The 21,638-nt window shown below is 38.6% G+C and overlaps 1 protein-coding gene across 4 annotated transcripts in view; it reads right to left on the bottom strand.

Annotated features, from left to right (window-relative positions):
- The window catches only part of MARK3 (microtubule affinity regulating kinase 3), a 60,307-nt gene that overhangs the window by 18,115 nt on the left and 20,554 nt on the right, over positions 1-21,638 (bottom strand). For all 4 annotated transcript variants that reach the window (XM_018082202.3, XM_029964170.1, XM_029964171.1 and 1 more), the window contains exons 4-13: positions 16,484-16,532; positions 15,712-15,777; positions 13,602-13,672; positions 8,097-8,153; positions 6,970-7,206; positions 6,758-6,877; positions 5,957-6,056; positions 5,592-5,704; positions 4,696-4,849; positions 2,948-3,165 (exon numbers count right to left, since the gene is read on the bottom strand). In XM_018082202.3, coding sequence (XP_017937691.2) covers positions 2,948-3,165; positions 4,696-4,849; positions 5,592-5,704; positions 5,957-6,056; positions 6,758-6,877; positions 6,970-7,206; positions 8,097-8,153; positions 13,602-13,672; positions 15,712-15,777; positions 16,484-16,511 — 1,164 coding nt within the window. In that variant the 5' untranslated portion in view covers positions 16,512-16,532. The remainder of the gene's footprint in view (positions 1-2,947; positions 3,166-4,695; positions 4,850-5,591; positions 5,705-5,956; positions 6,057-6,757; positions 6,878-6,969; positions 7,207-8,096; positions 8,154-13,601; positions 13,673-15,711; positions 15,778-16,483; positions 16,533-21,638) is intronic.

Raw genomic sequence — 21,638 nt, 5'->3', positions numbered from 1 at the left:
GGATCAGTATACATTTTTTTCCTGTTTGGCTCAGACTTCAGAGGTTGGGAGATTGAAGCCTTTCTAGGTTTCGAATTTCAGTTTTAGCAAGAACAGTCTTGGTATCAGGGCCTTTACAGTTTTCAGCATATGACCTTTCACGATTCATCAAGGAAGCCCTTCAGCTGCGACTTTTTTTGTTCAGCCAATCTTCAGACTGCTAATCTCTGGACATGACTAAATGGCACAGCTGCACAGCACAGGAAACTGGTATCAACAGCACCCTGCTCCCTGATGGAATGACAACCCCTAGGGTCAGGGTTAGCTGCCTAAGTTCATCCCCGTGGCACTGTCTGCCTTCTTTGCAGGAGGTGCTGACACTGCAAAAGCACATGTTGAGACTTGTATATGCACAAAGCCCAATCGCAGCACAAAGGATGAGTTTGTGGTACAGAGTCCTCCTCTTTTCCTAGAGAGAGTCTTGTGTGCACTGCTTAGGCAGGCTGTTTTCCCATTAAGAGACACCAAGGCGAGGACTGATGAAAAACTTTCAAAAAAACCAGCTTCTGACTTACAACAGTGACCCACTCCATTTACTTAAGAGCATCAGTATCGTATTTGGTCCTAAATCATTTCCCAAATGTACCACCTATTCTCCTCTTCCAGTTTTCTTAAACCTGTACTAAGGGTTCTGTGGCAGCCATATTACAACACTGAGGAAAAATCCAAAGCTGTGAGTAATAAACAAGGAGTTATTTAAACAAGGAGTTACTACTTGCTGCTAATTATGCAACCTTTGTGGCAGGTTTTTGTTTTTAATTTCGTATTTGCCCAATAAGCTTGAAGATTTTTGGTGTGCACTTGTTCAGCTTGCAGAACTACTTAGTTTACGAGAGTTTAAATGCTCTGTCAACTTCAGAAGTACAGCCTGGAGCCCCTTACTTCAACCCCAGACTTAACTATCTGTTCTACAAGCACAGTTCTTAACCTTAAGTGCATACTTATAAGCTTTGTTATTTAACAAGAGCAGCACAAAACTGACTAAGGGTCTCCAGCAAGGACTGGTTCTGCTGCTTCTGCTGTTCTCTTGAAGTAATAATCGTTTTTATAAAGTATTTTTGTGTCTTTTCAGTGTTTTTTTTCACCATATTGCAGATTTTAGGACTTCAGTGCTCAGTAAGAATACAAACTCTCTTCACCTCAAACTTTTTTCAACTTCAGGACAATATGGTAACTCCAATAACCTTTTTTTCCTTCGAGATGCATGCCAGTGCTGTAAGAAGTAAAACTTCCTAATCAGTTGCAGGAACTGTGTAAAAAGTCAGTGCCTCCCTTCACCCCTCACAGCAGAAAGCCAAAGACTCATCTTCAGCAGGGAAAAAAAAAAAAAAGAGTTTGCACTGTCTGACATGAAGAGTTATAAACAGAGACAATTTTAAACACTAATTATTAAGTGACATCATAAGTCTCATTCCATGTTCACCATCTTGTATCACTGCTTGTAAAAGATCAGTTGGAGCAGTTGCACACCAAGTCAGAGAAGTATCCTATGGTTATGAGCTCAAAAATTATTTCAGGTAGAGTAGTTAAGAAATTTGGAATAAGACTACTGGAATAAATCTCCAGGATTTGGGAGCATCATAGAATAGCAGATGAAAAGATACTGAATGTAAAATAAGTCATAACCGGGACACAAAGCTTCTGAAAAAGGCACCACATTGCACGAAGTGGTAGGACAAAAGTGATTTGATTATCCCACAATTTTGAGATTCAGTAGCTAAGAACTATCATGTAAGAAAAAACCAAATCTGAATGGTTTCTGGACTGATCAAGAATGAAGGAAAAGTGCAGGGGACCACAACAATCAGAAAAGGGTCCCCCAAAATCCCAAGTTCTTTTTCACATTTATGAATAACAGCTGCTACAGTAGATGTGTTTTTCCAAAGAATCTCTTGGGCTGAAAGTCTCGAGCCAAGTCACTGTTAGCCACTGAGCCAACTGACAATACAGAGCCAATAAAGTGAAACAAGTCTTATTTTATTTCTTTTGCTTCAGACTGTCAAAAAGCTGTGAGCTCAGGAGGTTCTGCTCTCATCTGTTCTAAGTATTGGTGCTGAGTATTATGACCAAACATGAGAGTTTTGTGGGATAAGTTTAAAAAAAAAAATCACCAAAACCTGAATAAAGGACTGGGAAGCTTTTCTTCTGAAAAGAAGGAAGTTTTTCAGTACAAAATCCTAAATTTTTAGAAATTAAATGTTACAAGATTCAAGTTTTATTATGTGAAAACAGATTTCTAACCTTGCCTCAGATGGAGGGACCAGAAAGTACACAATCTAAAGCCAAGCTGAACAAAGGATCTTCTTTCTTTTGGCACTCTGCCTACTGCTTGACCATGTACATTCATTAGTTTTGCACCTTAGTGTGTCTTTCTTCTTGTGGTTTAGAGGCAAGCAGGGGAAGCCCACAAGGACAAAACTCAAGCACACTGCTTTTGAATACAGGCTGAAATGCACCTTTGAACAGTTTTTAGAACTACATTTCTTTGATAATCTTAATATACATAACTATGACTTCCTTGGATACAAAGATTAGGTGGTTCTTTATACACCTGAAACTATAAAACAGGGTAAGAAAATCTCTGTACAGAAGATTTCACTCTTCTGTAGAGAGGTCACAGAAGAGTAGCTGGTGATATCAGGAGTAATGTAACTACTTTTCTTTTCAATACCCAAATGATGTCTGTCACTAAGAGCTACTAGTGCTAATTATGAATACTGACTACTTCAAGACTACTATGAGGTAGCTTGAGTAGCTTGACTAACTGCAGGGGGGGAAAAATGCAACAGTATGAGATACCTATGTTTACTCTTGGTGAATGGAAAGTAAGATCTGCACCACTGATAAATCACAGGTTTTTTACCCCTCAAAAAATGCATGGTTTTGATAAATAAACGTTTCTACTTACACTAGGAACAGCCGAACTTTTCTTACGTTCAGGAATATCAGCTTTATTGGGATTGCTGGCATTTCCAAGCATTGGACTAGCTGGTGCAATTCCTCTTCCTGCAACTGCACTACTGCTGGATTTTCTTGACTGAATTCCTTCCTCTTTGAGGTCACTGTCTGTAGTACTAGTCTGGCTTCTTTTGGGATATGCCACTACTGAGGGGATGGATGGTCCAGCTTAAAAAACAAACAAAAGAAACAGGAAAAGGATTTTTCTCCTCAGAACTCCAGTATTTTTCACCGTAGTGGAAATGTATTCACACATGAGAATCAACATAGTTAACACTGGGAATCAGAGTTGCAAGAAGGTAATTATTTAAATTACTGAAATAAATGTATTTCAGGAGACAGTAAAATAGTGAAAAATAAAAACCTTTCCAGATGAAGATACTACTTGATTTCCATGAAAGAATTATGAATTTCATGACAGAATTACGAATTTCATGGTTTGGCTTTCTAGGAAAAACCCTTTAGAGTCATCTTAAAGACACTTAGCAAGTAACTGACTCATTCAAACCAGACTATCCTTCATTAGCACAAAGCTGGTACATGCTGTTCAAGCCAATTTCTGATAAAACAGGGTTCCTGAGACAGGTACCTGGTGACATCACCCTGGACCACCACTAATGGCTGTTGAACTGTGCTCTCGGAATGTCCCAGAAGTGGCAGCAGTTCCCAACCAGCCTCCTCAGCTGTGCCAGGAACAGAAAACTGCTCCAGCACACCTGAGAATGGAATGAGGCAGCCCCTTCAATAGTCCCAAGCTCCCTCTTGCTTTAATAGATTCCTGGACAAGGGGAAAAGCCTATGGGGTTGTCAGGATTGTGTTTTCTGACACCTCAATTACACCTCTGAAGAGGATACATCAAGTTACATCAACTTTGTAGTTAGGGTTTTAACAAGAGTTAATCAAAAAGTGTATGTATATACACAGACATAAAAAATACATATAAATACATATTTAAATATATGTAACTAAAACTTGCTTTAAAAGCATCAAAACCCACAGTAACTGTCATCCCAGAAGACTCCCCAAGGAAAGTAACCTCTGAATGCACACAAGGTATTTCAAAACAGACCTAAACTGAGACTCCTTTTATGAGTTAAGTATCTGAGCAGGAAGATGTTTAAGATATTTAGAAAACCCTATTCTACTATATGACACTCTCATTAAGCAGAAGAACTGTAAGTTTGTCTGAGTCATTGTTCTTAACAAATTTAATTCCTGCAGGACAATCAAGTGACACTACCCTCAGGAAACAGGAAACAAGAAATATTGGCAAACTGACATTTCTTCAAGTTTTAGACACAAGCTGACCTACTAGTGTCAAAAGAAAACAAAAGCTGAACAGACATACAAGAGCATGGGGGAGGAGTGCTGTGCTTTTCATGAAAAAGGGGGTTGCAACATTCTCTTCAATTTGTGTAACAAGACTTTCCCAGCACGGTCAGGAATGTAAGGGACAACACAAGGCAGAATAAGGGAATTAAGTTGGTGTATTCAGCATTCCTCTAGAAGCTGCTTCTGAAGGCTATATAACAAAACCAGTTAGAAAAAAATTAGTTATTTAGTGAACTATTTAACCACCACGCTGTGAACTACACTGTAGTCATCCTCCTTACACTTGGGGGATGGAGACAAATCCAGAAACCCAGCAGAGCTGGAAGTCACAGTATTCTGCTACACTGAAAATGAGAAATGCTCACCGTGATCACTGTACCGCCGCTGCTTCTGGGTAGAAGATATGCTTCTCTGAACTTTGTGATGAGGAGATTGTCCAGTGCTATTATTAAGATCACTACTTGGCCTAACTTTGGCAAGTGAAAGATTGCTGCTGGAGCTTGAATCACTTGCATCCAACTACAATAAAAATGAGAATATTGAAACAAGGAGTTCAAATGAAACGAATAAAAACATCTATCACATTATGGGAGCAGGAACAGGGAGGATGGCCCTGCTACATGGAAAACTCAGGGGGCACAGATAGTTACTTAGAGGCTCCACCTTCTCTTAGGTTGTTATGCAACTGTCTTAGGTAAAACTCAGCGGAATTTGCAGCTCCTCAAAGGATACCAGATAAAGAAAATCCATCTGCATTTTCAGTACTCTTTCCTCAGAGTTCTCCAAGATTTTAACACAAAAAGAGCATACACACCAACTCCTCCAACAGAGGAACCAAGAGCAACTTACTGGTGCCAAGCCCTCTCAGCATCATATGGAAAGGTAAACTACAGTGTAAGAACTTTTTCAGGTTGATCATCCTGCTCCTTGGCTCTCTTAAAACAGTTAGAGCTGGCATGTTCACACTTAAGCTCCTAGACTAGACAGGACAGTAACTGCAACGAAATCCTTCAGAGGAGTAACTGCTGAGCAAACAGGGCAGTTTTGGGGAGCCTAAAGGCAAGAGTTTACTGACTCAAGATCAGGGTGAGAACAAACACAGCATCATTTGGACTGCTGATGATTAGAATAATGTGACTTAAAGTGTAATGGACTTTTATGCAGGAACGCAATGCCTATAGTTACCGACTTAATTTTTGCTTCTGACTTTGCTAAGGACACCTTCAATTTGTTTCTTTGCAATTTTTAGACTGGTACTTACCTCTGACGACTTCCTTCCTAGCAGTAAGTATGTAGCTGTTATTTCATCATACTTCATTTTACTAAGGGATTCTTGAATTTCTTCTTGAGAATATCCCATTCCTACCATAATATCTAAAAACAAATACACATTCTCTAAGTAACAGAAACTCTGGCATTCAGGCTGGCTGAGTGTTCAAGAGAAAGCATGGAACATTTAAAGAATTAAAACAAAATTATTCAGTTTGAGAAAATAAACCTGATGAAATAATAGTATTAAAAGACTAGTTACTTTTTCCAAGTGGCAAACAAATAGAGTGATGGAGGAGAAAAAGTCCCCTCCTGCATGAGGCAAACAATATCAGACTCTGGAAAGTACTTGGTTACCTATTCTTTTCTGGTCCGAGATGTCTAGTTCTGGTTCAACAAAAGGTTTAAGTTCATCCTCCTCATGCCCTGCATTGATCCACCTGTCCTTCATGATTTGCTATGAAAGAAAAAGATTTTGTTAGCACAATACACTTACCAGCAAAGAAAATAAGCTGTGGGAAGAATAACTCCCCCATCTACCAAAGACTAAGGTCTTTTCTAGTTTTTCTTTTCCAGAACATTCCCAGCACCTACTCAGTTTTGCTTGGCTCCAGTGAGGAGAATCAACGACACACATCGAGCCAAGCTGCTTCCCAGTTAGATGTATTTTAGCCCACAGTTGAAAGCCAAAAGCCTGTAGCACAGACCAGGAGCAGTGTGACAACTTTGACAAGTCTAACAGGTCCACGGAAGGCCAAAACGATACTCGTTTTCTCCTCCATGATGGTACAAAAGGTAGGGAAAAGGCAACCACAGCAGCCAATACCTCCAGTTTGCATTTGAAAATGTGGGAAAACAAGGAAAATGTCCTGGTGGATCATCCATTAATGCAGGAATCCACAAGGTAATCATCAGGAAATATATAACATAGGAAGTGTAGCGACACGTTCATTTTTAAAGTAACTGTGGCGTCAGGTGTCTTATAACCCCAGTAAACAACGCCTTTAAAGGGAGTCATGTGCCTTAGTCAACCATCACACCTCCAGCACCCACTCCAAACACACTATTCGGAACAGTAAGGCAATAAGCTGCAGCTCAAAAATACAGTTTGCAAAATAGGATGTCTAGCTTTCTGATGTACCTTATTTGTGCCATTACCTCTAGAGTGCCTCTTTTTGTTGGGTTTAGCACCAGGAAACGTTTGAGGAGGTTTTCACAGTCTGTGGACATGTAGAAAGGAATCCTGTATTTCCCCCTTAGCACTCTTTCTCTAAGTTCCTTAGTAACAGAAGAACAAACAGTAAGTTGTAAGCAGCAAATCACTTAAACTATTAGATAATCATGCCCAGCATATTCTACAAAAAAAGCACCTTTAAGTTCTGTCCATCGAAGGGAAGAGATCCACTCACGAGAGTATAAAGAATAACACCTAAACTCCAAACATCTACTTCAGGTCCATCATATTTCTTCCCTTGAAAGAGCTCTGGAGCAGCATATGGTGGGCTGCCACAAAAGGTGTCCAGTTTATTTCCGACTGTAAACTCATTGCTAAAACCAAAGTCAGCTATTTTAATGTTCATATCTGCATCTAGCAATAGATTTTCAGCCTGGAAGAGAAAGAATGCTTTGTAAGACGAATAAAATACTTGATTCAGAATGCTATTGTTTTTTCTTATTCTTAAAAGGCAAGAAGCTGAAATATCTATTAACATTCCCTTCCTTGCAAGGTGTTTAGGTATGCTTCAGTCTATCATTTGCATATCCCCTATTTTAAAAATCTCTGTAAAATGGCTTCAAACTATAGGAGTTGTTATGCTACCTGAAAACTTATTACCATTTATTTGTTTTCTCCACAGAAATGCATCTTACATTTTGGTCTATTCAGATGAAACCAAAATATAGTCTCACTATCTGTGCTTTACGGCATGTGGCAATCCTGCAATAGTTTGGTAATAAACATAACCTTTAAACTTTTTTAAAGTGTTCTTTTTTTTTGGTGTTGGTTTCTGGTCTTTTTTCTTTTTTTTTTTAAGTTACAAAGCTTGTAACAAGTAAAAAGGCACAGTTTAAAGAAGACATATGACATTTTGTGCCAAGCTACAAAGAAGCCCTACTTCAGTTTCATCATCACTACTGGTAATTCATTCTGTTTGAGACTAAAACTTGTCATATTTCTATCAAACTACTTTTTTAAAAAAAAAAAAAAAAAAGATTTCTGAGCTAACACTGACCTGGATCAGATCTGAATGTAACCACAGGGTGACAGGTTATCTTTCAGCAGCCATTAAATTTCTGTATTTAAAAGCCTTACAAATCCTCTTCATTTGAAATGGTTCTAAACTGTAAATAGTTCTCAAAACTTGCTAAACACGTGCAAACAAATAAATTAATAAATCAGAAAGCTTAGTATACACTACATTTTATTGGCACAATAAAGACCACACACACAGGTACAGAAGCTGACACACATACACTGCACACACTTTTTCTTACTCACCTTGAGATCTCTATGAACAATATGCTTTTGATGGCAATACTGCACTGCAGATACTATCTGGATAGAAAACAAGTCAAATTATGTAAGTGTCATCTCAAAGAAACATGACATATAATAAAAGATTTCAACATTGACTACTGAAGTTGACATACACTTATTCACTCAGAGCTGTGTAACCAACTACTACAGTGGCCAGCATATTTGGGGAAAAGCTGCTAAATAACTTGGGTGTTTGTTATTTGATCTATTTGTTTTCTCCTATACTTGAACGAGGATTTTGTTTTTCCTGTGTGGCTAATTATAGACCAGTAGAAGCAATGACTTTCAGAAAGGTTACTGAAGTATTTCCATTCCAATACTGTATACAGCTATAAAAGCTTTCCCCCTACACTGATGTTTTCCAGACCTTCTCCGAAGGTGATTTTTCATGCCACAACACAGAGAGAAAAAGGTAAGAAGTGGGCTTTAGCTACTGGAAAAACTACTGGGAAACAGCCTGTTTGTCAAAACTTAAGCAGTGAGAAGCAACCACACATCTGACAGAGATCTGCTGTCTAAGTGCATATGGTTTATTGCATTTTGTATATTACAAAAGAGTAGAAAGTTCAATGGAAAAAACTCTCTATGTCTCTCAAGTGTAATGGGATCATTTCTTCCAGCATAATTTCTGAATATCATTAAGTTTTTCCTGCTTTATATACCAAACTATATAAGCTTTTTACACAGTGCAGTGTCATACTACATTGCTTCTTCAGTCATAAGCATTGCTGCAGAACTCTGCATGTATGGGAAAACTTGGATAAAGTATTATTCTTACATTATCACAAATGCAGTCAAATGCATTTTATTTGCTGTGTATACATGGTCAGAATTGAGGCAGATGTTATGATTTCTTAAAATAAGTGGAACTGCACACAAAAATAATAACTATGTTCAAAAAAAAAAATGTATCTTCAGCCTCCATACAAGATTAAGAAGATTTTCAATACAGAAAGATGACATAGCACTACTGTTAAAAAACTAACTCATGATCACATCACCCAGCTTAGTGTAAGGATCCTCCTGTACTGCTAAGGAACAAAGGTTCTCTCCCTCAGTATTCAGAGTAGATGAAAATAAGGTTCTTGGTAGGCCAAAGAACTGATGTGCCAGTATATTTTGTATTTGAAACATAACCACCAGTAGGATGTTTGTGCCCTGTATTACTGCATCACACGTGTGCACAATGCCACCTTAGAAACCAAGCAGTCTGTGAAAAGCTGAAGTACTATTTCCATTCCCTATGCTTTCATTCTGGTTTTGCTTGTTTCTTTATGTACTGGTTCCCTCTTTCAGACCCCAAGTTCAGCTTTTTACCGATACTGAAATTGCCAAAGTGCTCCCACGCCACAGTTTGTACCATCCTTTTGGTTTCCTTTCCTTTCCTCTCTGCTACCGTTACCTCAGCACCAGTCACAAGCTCACTCTGCAGAGGCTCCCGAGGCTGACAGCATGACAAACACCTCAAGCTTTATTCAGGACTGCAGAGACACAGCACTATACCACTTACTCCTGAACTGCTTTCATTGTGACTGTCTAAGAGCGGAAGGTTGAGCAGATGATCAATCAGTAGCCTCCTTTGGAGAGGCTTTTGAACTACCCTGCACTGCAACAGGATGGCACAGAGACTGCAGAAGGGAGTCCAATCCACATGGAAGCAAAATAAGGCAATGTGTATGACATTAATAATTGAAGAACAGCAGTCATAACTGAATGAAAAACAGCACAAAGCATGGCTGCATCAGACTGACTCTCTTTTCTTCCACCTTCCATCACTGTTGCCATTGACAGTCCCTCACTTCCCACCCACTTGAGTGTGAGGAATTTTCTGACAGTTGGCAGGTGAGAAGAGGAGAAGAAACATCTGAGGTTTTTGCTAGAGGTAACAACTGGAGCACTGAAGTACATTTCTTAGGAGGCATTTCAAAAATCTGTATAAACATAGGTTTTAAAGAACAAGTTAGAACAAGTTACGTCTAGGCAGAGAAACCATCTTTTTTAAGGATTAAATGACAAAAGGATAGATAAATGACCTCTCAAGGTCCCTTCCACACCGCCAGGAGTATTCTGTTTCTTTACTGGAACATACAAGATGTATTTTGTGGATATTTTATTTTCCAAGATCTGTCCTAACATCTACCAGCATTAAGAATTCTAAACTACTTCTGCAGGAAAACAGTGGGAAGACTGTAGAAGGCCAGATCTAATTGGTTGCAGAAAAGAGAGGGAATTAATACACATGAATTTAAGGAGATCCCCTGCCCTGCATCAGACTTTTCTGGAAAAAGGATGAGATTGAACCAGAACTGCTTGAAAGCCTGTAAGGGGGAAGAACAAGGTAACATTAGGAATGCAAAACATTCTGGATTTGAATTTCTCACACATGGTTACACAGAAGGAGTTTGAAATGGAGAACTATACAGCATAGTTGTATTTTTAGAGCTGTAATTTCTCCTGTGTTCCTTGTCAAGTGCGACTGGAATAATGTGATTACCGTCTTTTACATCATTCTTTTTCCTGCTAAAAACCTTACTATATTTAACAAAATTACTAAAAATTATATTTTTTTTAACAAGCAAAGAAGAGAGAATTGCTGAATTCTGCTCTTTGCCTGCTAGAGAGGAAGTGTCTTTTCAGACAAAACACAAGTGTTTGATCCAGAAATCACATCTACTGAAAGAAGAAACCTGATCTGAAAACAAGATATAATACAACCTATTGTAAGAACTAAACTCAAAACCAGGGCACAACTGTTTCTTCAGTTTGAAAAGAGCCACCGTCTGTTAAACCAGTTAACAAATTCAAAAAAAATAAATGCCTATTATGTCATAAGTCTCTATCTAACAGAGAACAGCTGCACTGCATCAGATAAAAGGTCTGCAGAGTGCATTCTTCCTCCAACAATGGCTAAAAGCGATAGGAAGCTATTCCAGGACTACAGTAAGGTGAAATGAATAGTTTTATGACCCGTGAACCCAGCAAGATCTAGTTTCCTTTGACACTGTCCCTCAGCCTGAGTTTCAGCATCTAATAAATGCCAAGCTCTGATCAAAGTTACCTGACTTTCATCCTACACGAATGCTCTTCCCTCTAGCAAAGCATAATCAGCTCGTGCTACAATTTCTCTCCTCAGCTCATTTCTAGGGTTCTCTCTTCTTTTCCCAGGAACTGAGGCTTTTGAAGCTCTCAAGAACCTCCCATCTTTGAGATCAAGGTCCTCTAAAACTGCTTGAGCTCAGCAGCCAGAAAGTCAGCTGCTGAGGGACGACAGAGCACAGCTGCCTGTGCCAGGAGACTTATAAGAAAAAACTGGAAACATACTTCTGTGTATTTCAGTGCATACAAGTGAAGGCATCTATATATCTTTACAAACAGCATTTATTCTACTGAAGTAAAAAAAACACACCACAAAAAAAAAATAAAAATCAAGCTGAGTATCTGAAATACAAAAAAAAAAAATAAATCAACTCTTGATGGGACAAATACCTAGCTCAGTAGGTAACTCCCTTTTAAATTCTTTCCCTTCACATTTCTTTTTGAAAAATGAAGCTACATATATCCTGTACTACTCACATTATCCCATAAAATTAAGCACTAAGCGTACCTGTAAAACATGTTTGACCTGTTTCTGTAAGTTTTCATTTAAAGGGGAGTCAAATTATTAGAAAAAAATAGGTATTCGGTGAACAAACATGCAATTTCAATGTAATTACTGCAAGATCTTTTTCCACACAGCTCCTGATAAAAGAAACTGAGGACCAAGAGCAGAGAACTGTATCAGTAGAAATTTTCAATATTCACATGTCAGAGAGAACAGTCAATCCTCTCATGTTACTCTGAAGCTCTTCAAGTCACTACAAAGAGAAAGGCAACAGTCTGGGATTTAGAAGAGATGGTTGAAGTGGGAACGACTGCTCCACATCCTGTAACATCTACTCCAACACAGCACAGAAACACATACCAGAAGCCCTCCATCTCAAAGGAAAGTTCTCTATCTGCCAGAATGCAAAAGAGAAGGAAGCAGCTTTAAAAAGACATGCAAGACTTTGTTAAAGAGGAAGAAAAGTTTTCCTTACTATCAAGCTCTGTAACTCCAGTAATCAAAAATTACTTCTGGGGATATGAAGTCTACAGCTGCTTTTGGGTTGTTTTGTTTGTTTGGTGGTGGTGATTTTGGTGGGGCTTTTTCCCCCAAAAGATTAAAAAGGGTAAATACAAGATATAAGGAGAGGAGAGAAAACAAAGGAACATGGATTTCATAGAAATGCCTCCTTATGTTGGGTTAATACATTTGGGTTTTTTTACTTGCATTGCTACTTTTAAGCTTATTGCTTATATTGCTTTCACACAACTCTTACTATGTGAGACAGAGGGAGCAAAACAGTTGTGGCACAGTTTCCTAGTTCCTAGTTTGTTCTTTTCAGTCACACTAACCACGTTAGAGAAGTGTAGAAATTTTCTTTACAAAGCATTTTTGTGAAAGTCATTAATTAATTTCCTGGAAGTCTCATATCAAATTTCTTCTATGTATGGCTACGCTTAGGAAGTGAAGCCATCCAAGCCTCCCCTTCCAACAGGGAAACTGGCTGACACATCACTGCCACAATTCACCAGTTCAAAACTCCTAGAGTTCAATAACACTTTTGTCTCTACTTATTATTTTAATGTGTCATTAAGCTGGAGCATAATTTTGATACTTTCTGCTTTTCACATTATTACCTAGTTATCCAAGTGACCAAAGGGATGGAAATAACAGACAAATTCTGCACATGAGCAGAAAACAAGTGTACCAGACCTGTCAGATCTGCAAATGAAACTCTAGATGCTACGAGAGCAAACATTTGGATTTTAAGTAGTTATGCAAAAATATCTGTTTATGTTCAGTACTGCTTTCCTGTGGAATGGAAATGCTTTTTACAGATCAATGAAATTCCAACATCTTGGCAGGGCTAGTTTATCCATCATAAAGAAAACTTAACTAACAAGCCTAGAAAATTACTTCTCCATGACTTTTCAGAACAACTACTCAACAGCATCTTCTCATGCTAGCAGATGGATGTGACCAGACCCCTGTTACTTGCACCGTCTGTGTTTTGAAACTGGCCTGTTTGTAGCCTGTTACATTTGAATAACTTCCAAAATGCTACAAACCTGCTGGGCTAAGGACATACAAAATCAACCCAGAGGAAATGCATTTTGGAATGGAATACGCTTCCAGATCAAGCAGTCTCTGTGTTCTGGCACTCCTGGACACCCTGGCACCCAGCACTGAGGAAACCAGCACCACTAAATGGACTACTAACTCCTTCAAAGTACTACTGACACCTAAGTTTTTTCTCCCTCAGAGCTACAAGTCCCCAACATGCTGCACACTGCTGTAAGTCAAACATGAAGGACAGCTGTTTTACTCATTTCAGCAAAAACAGGGGCGGGGGGAAAGCTGACATATAGGAATGTTATACATACCTGTCTAAATTTAGCTCTAGCCTCCTTTTCCTTCATTCTTCCATGTGCAACCAGATAGTCAAACACTTCCCCTACAATTCAATAATGAGATACATTAATGCCAATTTCAGAATGCAGAAATTCCTCTCCAGCAGTTCCCCACAGCAGCTTCACTGGAACGATTATACTTCAAGTTTATGATTACAGGATAGCTTAAGAGAACAAGGCACAACTGCTGTGCAATTTACTACACCATCATCTCTTTTACAAGAAAGTAATGAGTGACTGGATATAGACAAAGGAAACCATTTCCTTCCAATTACTTAGGACAGAAACTGAGCAGCATACTTCTGTTTTGTAAACAAAGATGACATGTACTCCTTCACAGACTTTCTCACAAGGGTTTCTTTTGACCCACGGGAAAAAAAAAGCTTCAAATATTAGAACATCTGACGATATTTGTAAATACCATCATACCAACACTAGAATTTTAATTTGTGCTTACATATAAAATTGTTCTAAAAAAAATCAGAAATCTCAGCTTTAACCTAGGCTTGGAAGAGATACTCACAAGGAAGGTCACAATAATGAGCATACCAGGACACACTGACATAATCCATCACACAACCATCAGACCTGTAAAATACACTGAGAAGGACTACTCTGGAACAAACCCACTGTTGTATGGCTGTGGATAACTAAAGTTTACTAAAGATCTGCTGTGTTTTGGTTTTTTTCCCCCCTTTAATCCATGCAGTCATTTTTCAGCACACCAATATAGACTACAGTGTTTGAGCTTTAGCTGAGGACAACTGGCCCATGAAGTACTGACTCTTTGTGAAAGCATGGGAGATTTTCATCACCAAAAGCCAACGCTCTTGTACATAAGATCTACAAACACAGACTAATAGGCAGTTTTAAAAATTCCTCACTAATATGCAAAAATCGTAAGAATTTTAGAAGTGGATCAAATATTTAAATATTCTCTACTAAGCAAGAAAACATTATTTTGTAGACAGCCACCTCACACGGGAAGAGATGAGTAACTTCACATTTATTTTTTACAAGAAGCAACTCCACCAAATTGCAATAAAAAAAACTGCAGTCATGCAGAAAGAAAAGCAACAACTGAGCCATCTGAGGGAATGTCAGGATTTCCTACAAAATAGCCTTACTTCCCTGTGGTGTTTATTTAATACTCAACTCAGATAACTCTCAGTTGTATATCACAGCTGTTTCTTAAAAAACCTTGAAGCAGCAAACCTGAACACTTCTTCATAATTCAGGGAAAAACACAGCAGAGAAAGAATTATCCCCAATTTATGTGAAGTGTTGCAGCTGTAGCAATAGTTTCTCTCATCCTGCAGGCAGAGTTCATGTGCATCATGATGACCTGTACCTTGATAAAGAGAAAATATGGGGAACTGAAGCCTGCCATTGAGATTACCAGCCATTTCTGTCTTGCACAGCCTGGTACATCAAAAGGTACTGCTCTTGGCCTTTTAGACCAGCACAGTATGTATCTCTCCCTTATCATCCCAAGAAAGATCTTCACTGCTTTAGAGAACCACTGGCCTTTCTACCTCCTAGAAGATAATCACTAGATGGCAATAGGACTTCACTTCTAAGTCTAGAACCACCAAACAGCACAGAGATGCTTCCCCAAACACCTGTACTAGACAATATTTTAATGGTATTATACCCACTCTGCTCCTGTTTAGGCTAATCTTGGCTGACCAGTTAGGGAACTACCAGAAGAAAACATAGGCAGGTAGAGAATCTGGTTTTATTTGTAGTAATTCATTAAACTTCATGTAATCCAATGTCAGAATCTGAATTCAATGCTGATTTTCCCTGAAAACAACTGACGTCCGAAAAAAAAAGACTCCCATTAAATTTGAGTTGTGAAAAAAAAAGAAATTGTTACTAAGTAGTAATAAGTTTAGAAGTTGGTTTTATAAGTTATATTTATATTGACCAAAGAAGTCCCAAAGAATATTAAATATTTTCCTTAATATCTTACACTGCTTTGATAAGATATGCTGAAAAAGCAAGCAAAACTTTAAAGAAAACAAGTACTTCCCTTACTTGGCAATTTGCTTACATGTGTCACCACAGCAGAGGTACTTACCCCCACTTGCATATTCCATTATTAAATAGAGAGTTTTTTCAGTTTCAATGACTTCAAATAGCTTCACTAGAAAAGAAAGACATTTATTTACCAGTTAACTAGCTGCATAAATATTATGTTAGCCCCACAGATAATTCTGTCACAGAAAAATACCCCAAACTATTTGCTTGCTACTGGACAATATTAGACTCTTTAAAGAAGCTATTTCTGTCAAACATTCCTAGACAGAAAGTACTATAAAACATTTTGTCAACTCATACAGAACAACATATTCTCAAGAAACAATACTTTGCTTCTGCTACATGGGAAAGCAACTAAAGTAAGCAGAACTTCCACATATTTGAGCATCAACAATAGCCACTTCTATGCACTGAACTGGCATACATGGTGACAAATCAGTTATCAGTCAGTTTGCTGACAGTCCTATAACAACACTACATCATTTAAATGTACAATCTCGAGCAAATTCTTGACCACTTCTTGATTTTGGTGTATGTACTTATTTTTAATGAGAGCCTGAATTCAGTAGAAGTCAGTATTATACTCAAAAGGAGCAAAATTATCAGTTAGCTATGCAACAGTTTTGTGCAAAGGGACCAAAATGTTTGTTGGGGTTTTTTTTGTAAACACACAGTTCTGGAACAGTATTTATTACTGCTATTTTACAGATACCCTAACGCAAAATAATCTTTTAAACTCATACCACAACGATTTTAACAATGAAAAAGCAAAAATTTCTCCAATTGGAAATTACGTGAAAGAAACAAGGTACCTATATTTGGATGATTTAAGATCTTCATTATTCTTACTTCTCTAAAGAGCTGAAATAAACATAAAACATGAAGTAAGTTAGTGAAATCGGTAACAAACAGCCATTTTTCCTGAAGACTGATGATTTTGATACAGTTATTTAAACACAAAGGGCAAACGTTATTAGCATTTCAATGAAGTCCATGAAAGAAGCTCTTACTGGAGGGAAGAGTTAAGTGTATGCTTCTTTTAACACCCCTCCTAAACAAATCAGCCCTCAAAAACTTGAAAATACCCACAAAGGGGTCCAGACAGCTCAGGAAAGAAGTGACCTTAGCTCTGTGGTTTGTGGACTTTTGGGGCCACAAGACCATTGTGAGCCCATGCAGTTGAGTTGCTTGCTGACCAGTACATCTCACAGATCCTTCACTTGGAAACAGGTTCCAAAGTTTTGTGAACTCCCACCTGAACATCTTTACAAGACCACTGCAGTACACTACTAGTATAAATTCAGCATTCTTCAATACTTCATTAAAGCCAAAGAACTGCTGTGCTGCCACAGCAGCTCACCGGTGCAACACCAGCTGCTTATATCACACAAAAAGTGTGTTATCTGAGTACACCAGCAAGGAGCAAGTTTTAAGGAGAGATGGGAAGACAAGGCCACCCCTCAGCCCTTCAGAAGCATTCCTGCAAGGCGACTGAGGGCCAGCAGCATCTAGTCCTGGGTCTGCCAGCACAGCTCCTCTGACTCACTGCCAGACATCCAGTCTCCGAGCCCGCCTGGCCAGTGCAACGCGATGAACGTACTTGCCAAAATTAATAGGGCAGAACACAAACGGTGTTTTCCTGACCCCATCGTGCTTCTTCCCTTTATGCAAGCACTGGTGTTAACCCAGACTGACTCACAAGGTCTAGGAATTAATTTAACAGAAAAATCTCATAAGACACACAACTCCCCCACATAAAAGCACTCTCTAGCCCACCCCAGCATATCTATTTTGGCAGGATGGGTGGTGAGGGACAGCTGCCCATTTCAAGCTGCAGCATGACATTACACCCACTGTCCTGAATCCAGAGACAGCACACTGATTGTAAGGATCTTGTCATGTCCTATGCCCTGTCTCTGTCCCTCCCCACCATGCCAATGGCCATGTTTAGAGGGTTTTGCTTGAGTAATTAATTATTTCTGAAGATTTCAACTTTGCCTGTCACAGAGTAAACTCTGTCCTCCTGCAACTGAATGATAATAGGGGAATGAGACTTAAAACTACAAATGAAGGCAAAGTCTATTACTGATCAGTTGTTAATTATTTGCACCTCTTAAAACTCTTCTGCAAAAGACTATTTTAAGATACACATAAACTTGCAACTGTAATACTAAAAATGCTGCAGGTGTTGTTATTGCAATGTAAAGCATGGTTTTTACTGAAGCTAGTTAATAGCAGATGAATTAAAAGTAGTTCCAAGATAAAATATTATTACAAAAAACTTGAAGCACAAATACTACAGTATTCAGAAAGCCAAAGAATTCTCTTTTTATGCAGCACACTATATGGCAGTCGAGTGTGTAGCTGTTCTCCCTCTACAGCTCCCTCCATGCCAGCCCAAGGCTCCAGAGGGTTGATGTTCTTAAGCATCAGTTATTTTCTAACAGCATGCTTCAAAAAGTAGGAGTAATCAAGAGGTTTTACAAGAAATCCAACACTAATTTCTACAGGAATACTAGTAAGCTAAAAGATCATTTTGAACTTAATGTAAAGAGACTGAAGCAGAACATAAGTCCACACCTCCAGTGGAATGCAGACGTGGGAAAAAACCCAGGAGTTTTGTAAATAAAGGATAGTGGCATTGTCATTAACAGTAAGGAAGAAAAAGTGCTGCTGCAAGATATGCCTCAGGTCAGATTTCAGATAAAGTGAAGACATTTAATATGTCTACATGGATTACCAGCGACTCAAATCTGTAGGTGTATTTACTCAATAAAAGCAAAATAAAAAAAGAAGTAAAACATTGGAAACAAACAAAAACCAACCCAAGAGTGAACAAAACAAAATCCTTGTGCCTTTGGGACTTTTATCAAAAGAAAATGCAAGGTTTTAAATAAATCAAGCTGCTTAAATGCAACCGAGGTTGACTGATCAAGTAAATTATTGGCCATACAAAATAGTTTCAAAACCTACACATGCATGTTTTCTTTATCCTCCAGAGAGGTAAAATTGCCTTCTTTTCTTTTTTTGAACTATGTTATTTCTGGGGTTTTTTCATATGTAATCAAAGAAGGCAGACTACATCATCTTTCTACTGATCATCAGAAACTTAAAAGCAGTTTAATCTATAGCTATTTTTTTCTTGTTTTTCATTCAGTTCAGCTGAACTGGTGTATAATGTATTCTGAATTCTCCATTAACACTTTTAATCACAGCTTACATAACTGAAAGCCTGTGATGAGTTTTTGCAGTTTTGAAGACACTTTGTTTAATTCATTCTAAATTGATATCTGATACCTCCCACCCCCAATACTCAAGATAAAGGCTATGGATCAGACTCATCAAAACACTGGTCCACAAGACAACTACTCTGCATTACTAACCGAAATGCAGCATGTTAAAAACCACATTCTACATTATGAGCCATTTGTTGAAGTGGGTGACTAGAAATAAGCTCTCTTAATAAAAGACTATTTTTGTCTCAGAGGAAATTAAAAATAAAAATACTTCAGAATAGGATACAACCGCCACCGTATTCTTTTATTATAATTTTAGTCAGATAAATGCACTTCAGATTGCGCACTGTTTGTCAGTTTAACTGTTATATGTAGCATTTTGACACAGATAGCAACTTCCACAGGGACATCTGCAAATGCCTGACATTCTGTTATGTAGTATAGTCTACTTCTGATAGAGGAATATGATGTAAAACATCATACAACTTTCACACAGTGTGCTGAATAGAGATTTCATAGATTTCACTCCCCCCAAATACTATATGAATCAACTTATAGCAAATGAAGTAGTAACTATCACCACACAGTAAAATCCACTGCAGAAGCCAGGTATGATAAAACCTCACATCTCTGGGGTTCCCTGCCACAGGAACACAGAACAAGGTATAATATCAGAAGATGTAACATGAAGGTTCTCAATACAGAAAATTATTTTCTTAGTTTTAAGAACTTACTTGTCCTAATGAGACTATAAAGGCAGACAAAAACCAGAAACCAGTTCTCATCAGTTTAATTTCTAATACAGAGATTAAAAACTACTCCCAGCTTGCTGAACAGCTCATTTTCCGTCAACAGGAGCTCTACAAATGTTTCCAGGCAAAGACAAACATCCTTGTCTGCCAAACAAATGGCTTTCAGCTTTGTTGTGGTCCGGTCCTTTGACTGTAAGCCATGTCAGATACAGGGAAAGAATCGCATTTAATTAATGCTGCTGCCAACAAACTGAATAAAAAAAGCCCAACAAGCCAGCAATGGAAGCTGGTTCTCTTAGGCCAACTTTCTTTGAACACAGCAAAAGACAGATCAGAAGTGTTCCTGCAACAGCTACTGCAAGGCTTTCAGTAGCAAAATATTTTAAAAATGTGAAAAAAGTTTACTAAAAAGCAATTCAGTACAGTTGTCAGCTGCAGAGCACCAAACTCCCCTGGCTGCCTTCTCCCCAGAGGAAAGGCTTTTCACAAGATGTTGTCCCAAGCTAGCCCAAGTTTGGTCTGTGTATTAGGCTCCTCCTGGTAACTGCTTCACTGAAATATGCCCTACATGTAATGAAAAGCCTCAAGCAAAAAGCCTTTAGACAATACAAAACCACAAAATTTACAAAATCAGTTTGCCCCAAACTAACCATAACTTGAAAACAGAAAAGGATACTCATTGAAAACAGAAAAGGATACTCGTTATAAACAGAAAAGCCTGAGCACTTTAAATTCTCATCCTTTTCTTGCAGTTTTTAAAACACTGATTGACCGAGAGTCAGAAAGGCCACGTTAAAATTGACGTATAAGAACTCTAAAATGCTTCAACAAAAAATATGGCCCAAACAAGTGGCAAAACATCTGCACATAATGAACAAAAATATTTGGCTGAGGAGCCAAGTTCTAAAAAAGGAACATGGGAAGTGATTTAGTGCTACTATACGGGCTTGGTAAAAAAACCCCTTGCATATAATGGCATTGCTAATTCAAAAGAGAAAAAAACAAACAATTTTTTTGGCTAGGAGGAAGTGAACTACTGTATCATCAGCATTTGTTTCCAGTGAGACCGATATTCACTGCAACTGGGTACACAAGTGCATTTGTGGAGAACAGTGGTTATGACTAACACCCCCAGCATGGGAAAAAAGCTCTAAGAATTCCCTTTTCTTTCAAAGCAGGGAAGTACCAGTTACAGTTTCCTCTTCACTAAGCAAGAGTAGCAGAGCAGCAATTAGGTCCTAAAACAACAGTAAAGAGTGGCTGCATGTGGCTGCCACAGACTTCCTCAGCAGCAGACAGAAACCCGACCCTTCTGAAGAGCTGCTACTGAGTATCGAGCTGTCAGGGCTGCAGCGAGGGCATACCAGGAATTACTGCTCCGGAAAGCAAAGCAAGTCCTTAACAAGGTTAACTTCTTCCTGGCAGCTGAAGTATCGATGTGGAAGATGTAACACAAAGCAATCAGAACTGGCAGCCTTAATCACCATTTGTCTCCCCACCTAAGGATGACTCGGGTATGCAGCTACACCGCAGCTGAGACACTGCACACCACACCCTCCTGTCGGCACAGCCCTTCCCTCCCCACCATACCTCAAATATTTTATCGCTCCCTCCAGAAGTGCAAGGTCAGAAGCACTTCCCTCTCAGCCTCCCCTGCATCTACAGGTCGCGTGTGCAGTTGGCTCCAAACGCGCCCAGGCTGTGGCACTGAACTGAGAACTCTGACATATCGTAGGTTTTTTCTGTGCTCGTGTAATAAATGAACTTAGAGAGAACATGTTACGTATCTCACTCCACAGATCTGACCTGACTTCTACCCTGCTATTTTGTACTATTCTTCCAGACTCCCAGTTAAGAAACCCAGTGGTTGACAAGATCAAATTACAAATCACATTTTATAATCTTAATTTTATAAGTTGTAAGTAAAAATTAAATTACAACATTAGAGAGACATGAGTGGATAGAGCTAGCTGAAACCC

The sequence above is a fragment of the Manacus vitellinus genome, unplaced genomic scaffold (assembly GCF_001715985.3).
Source record: "Manacus vitellinus isolate BGI_N305 unplaced genomic scaffold, ASM171598v3 scaffold_6_pilon, whole genome shotgun sequence".
NCBI classification, from domain to species: Eukaryota; Metazoa; Chordata; class Aves; order Passeriformes; family Pipridae; genus Manacus; species Manacus vitellinus.
Note: the sequence above shows the minus strand (reverse complement) of the source record. Positions and strands in the feature narration are given on the sequence as shown.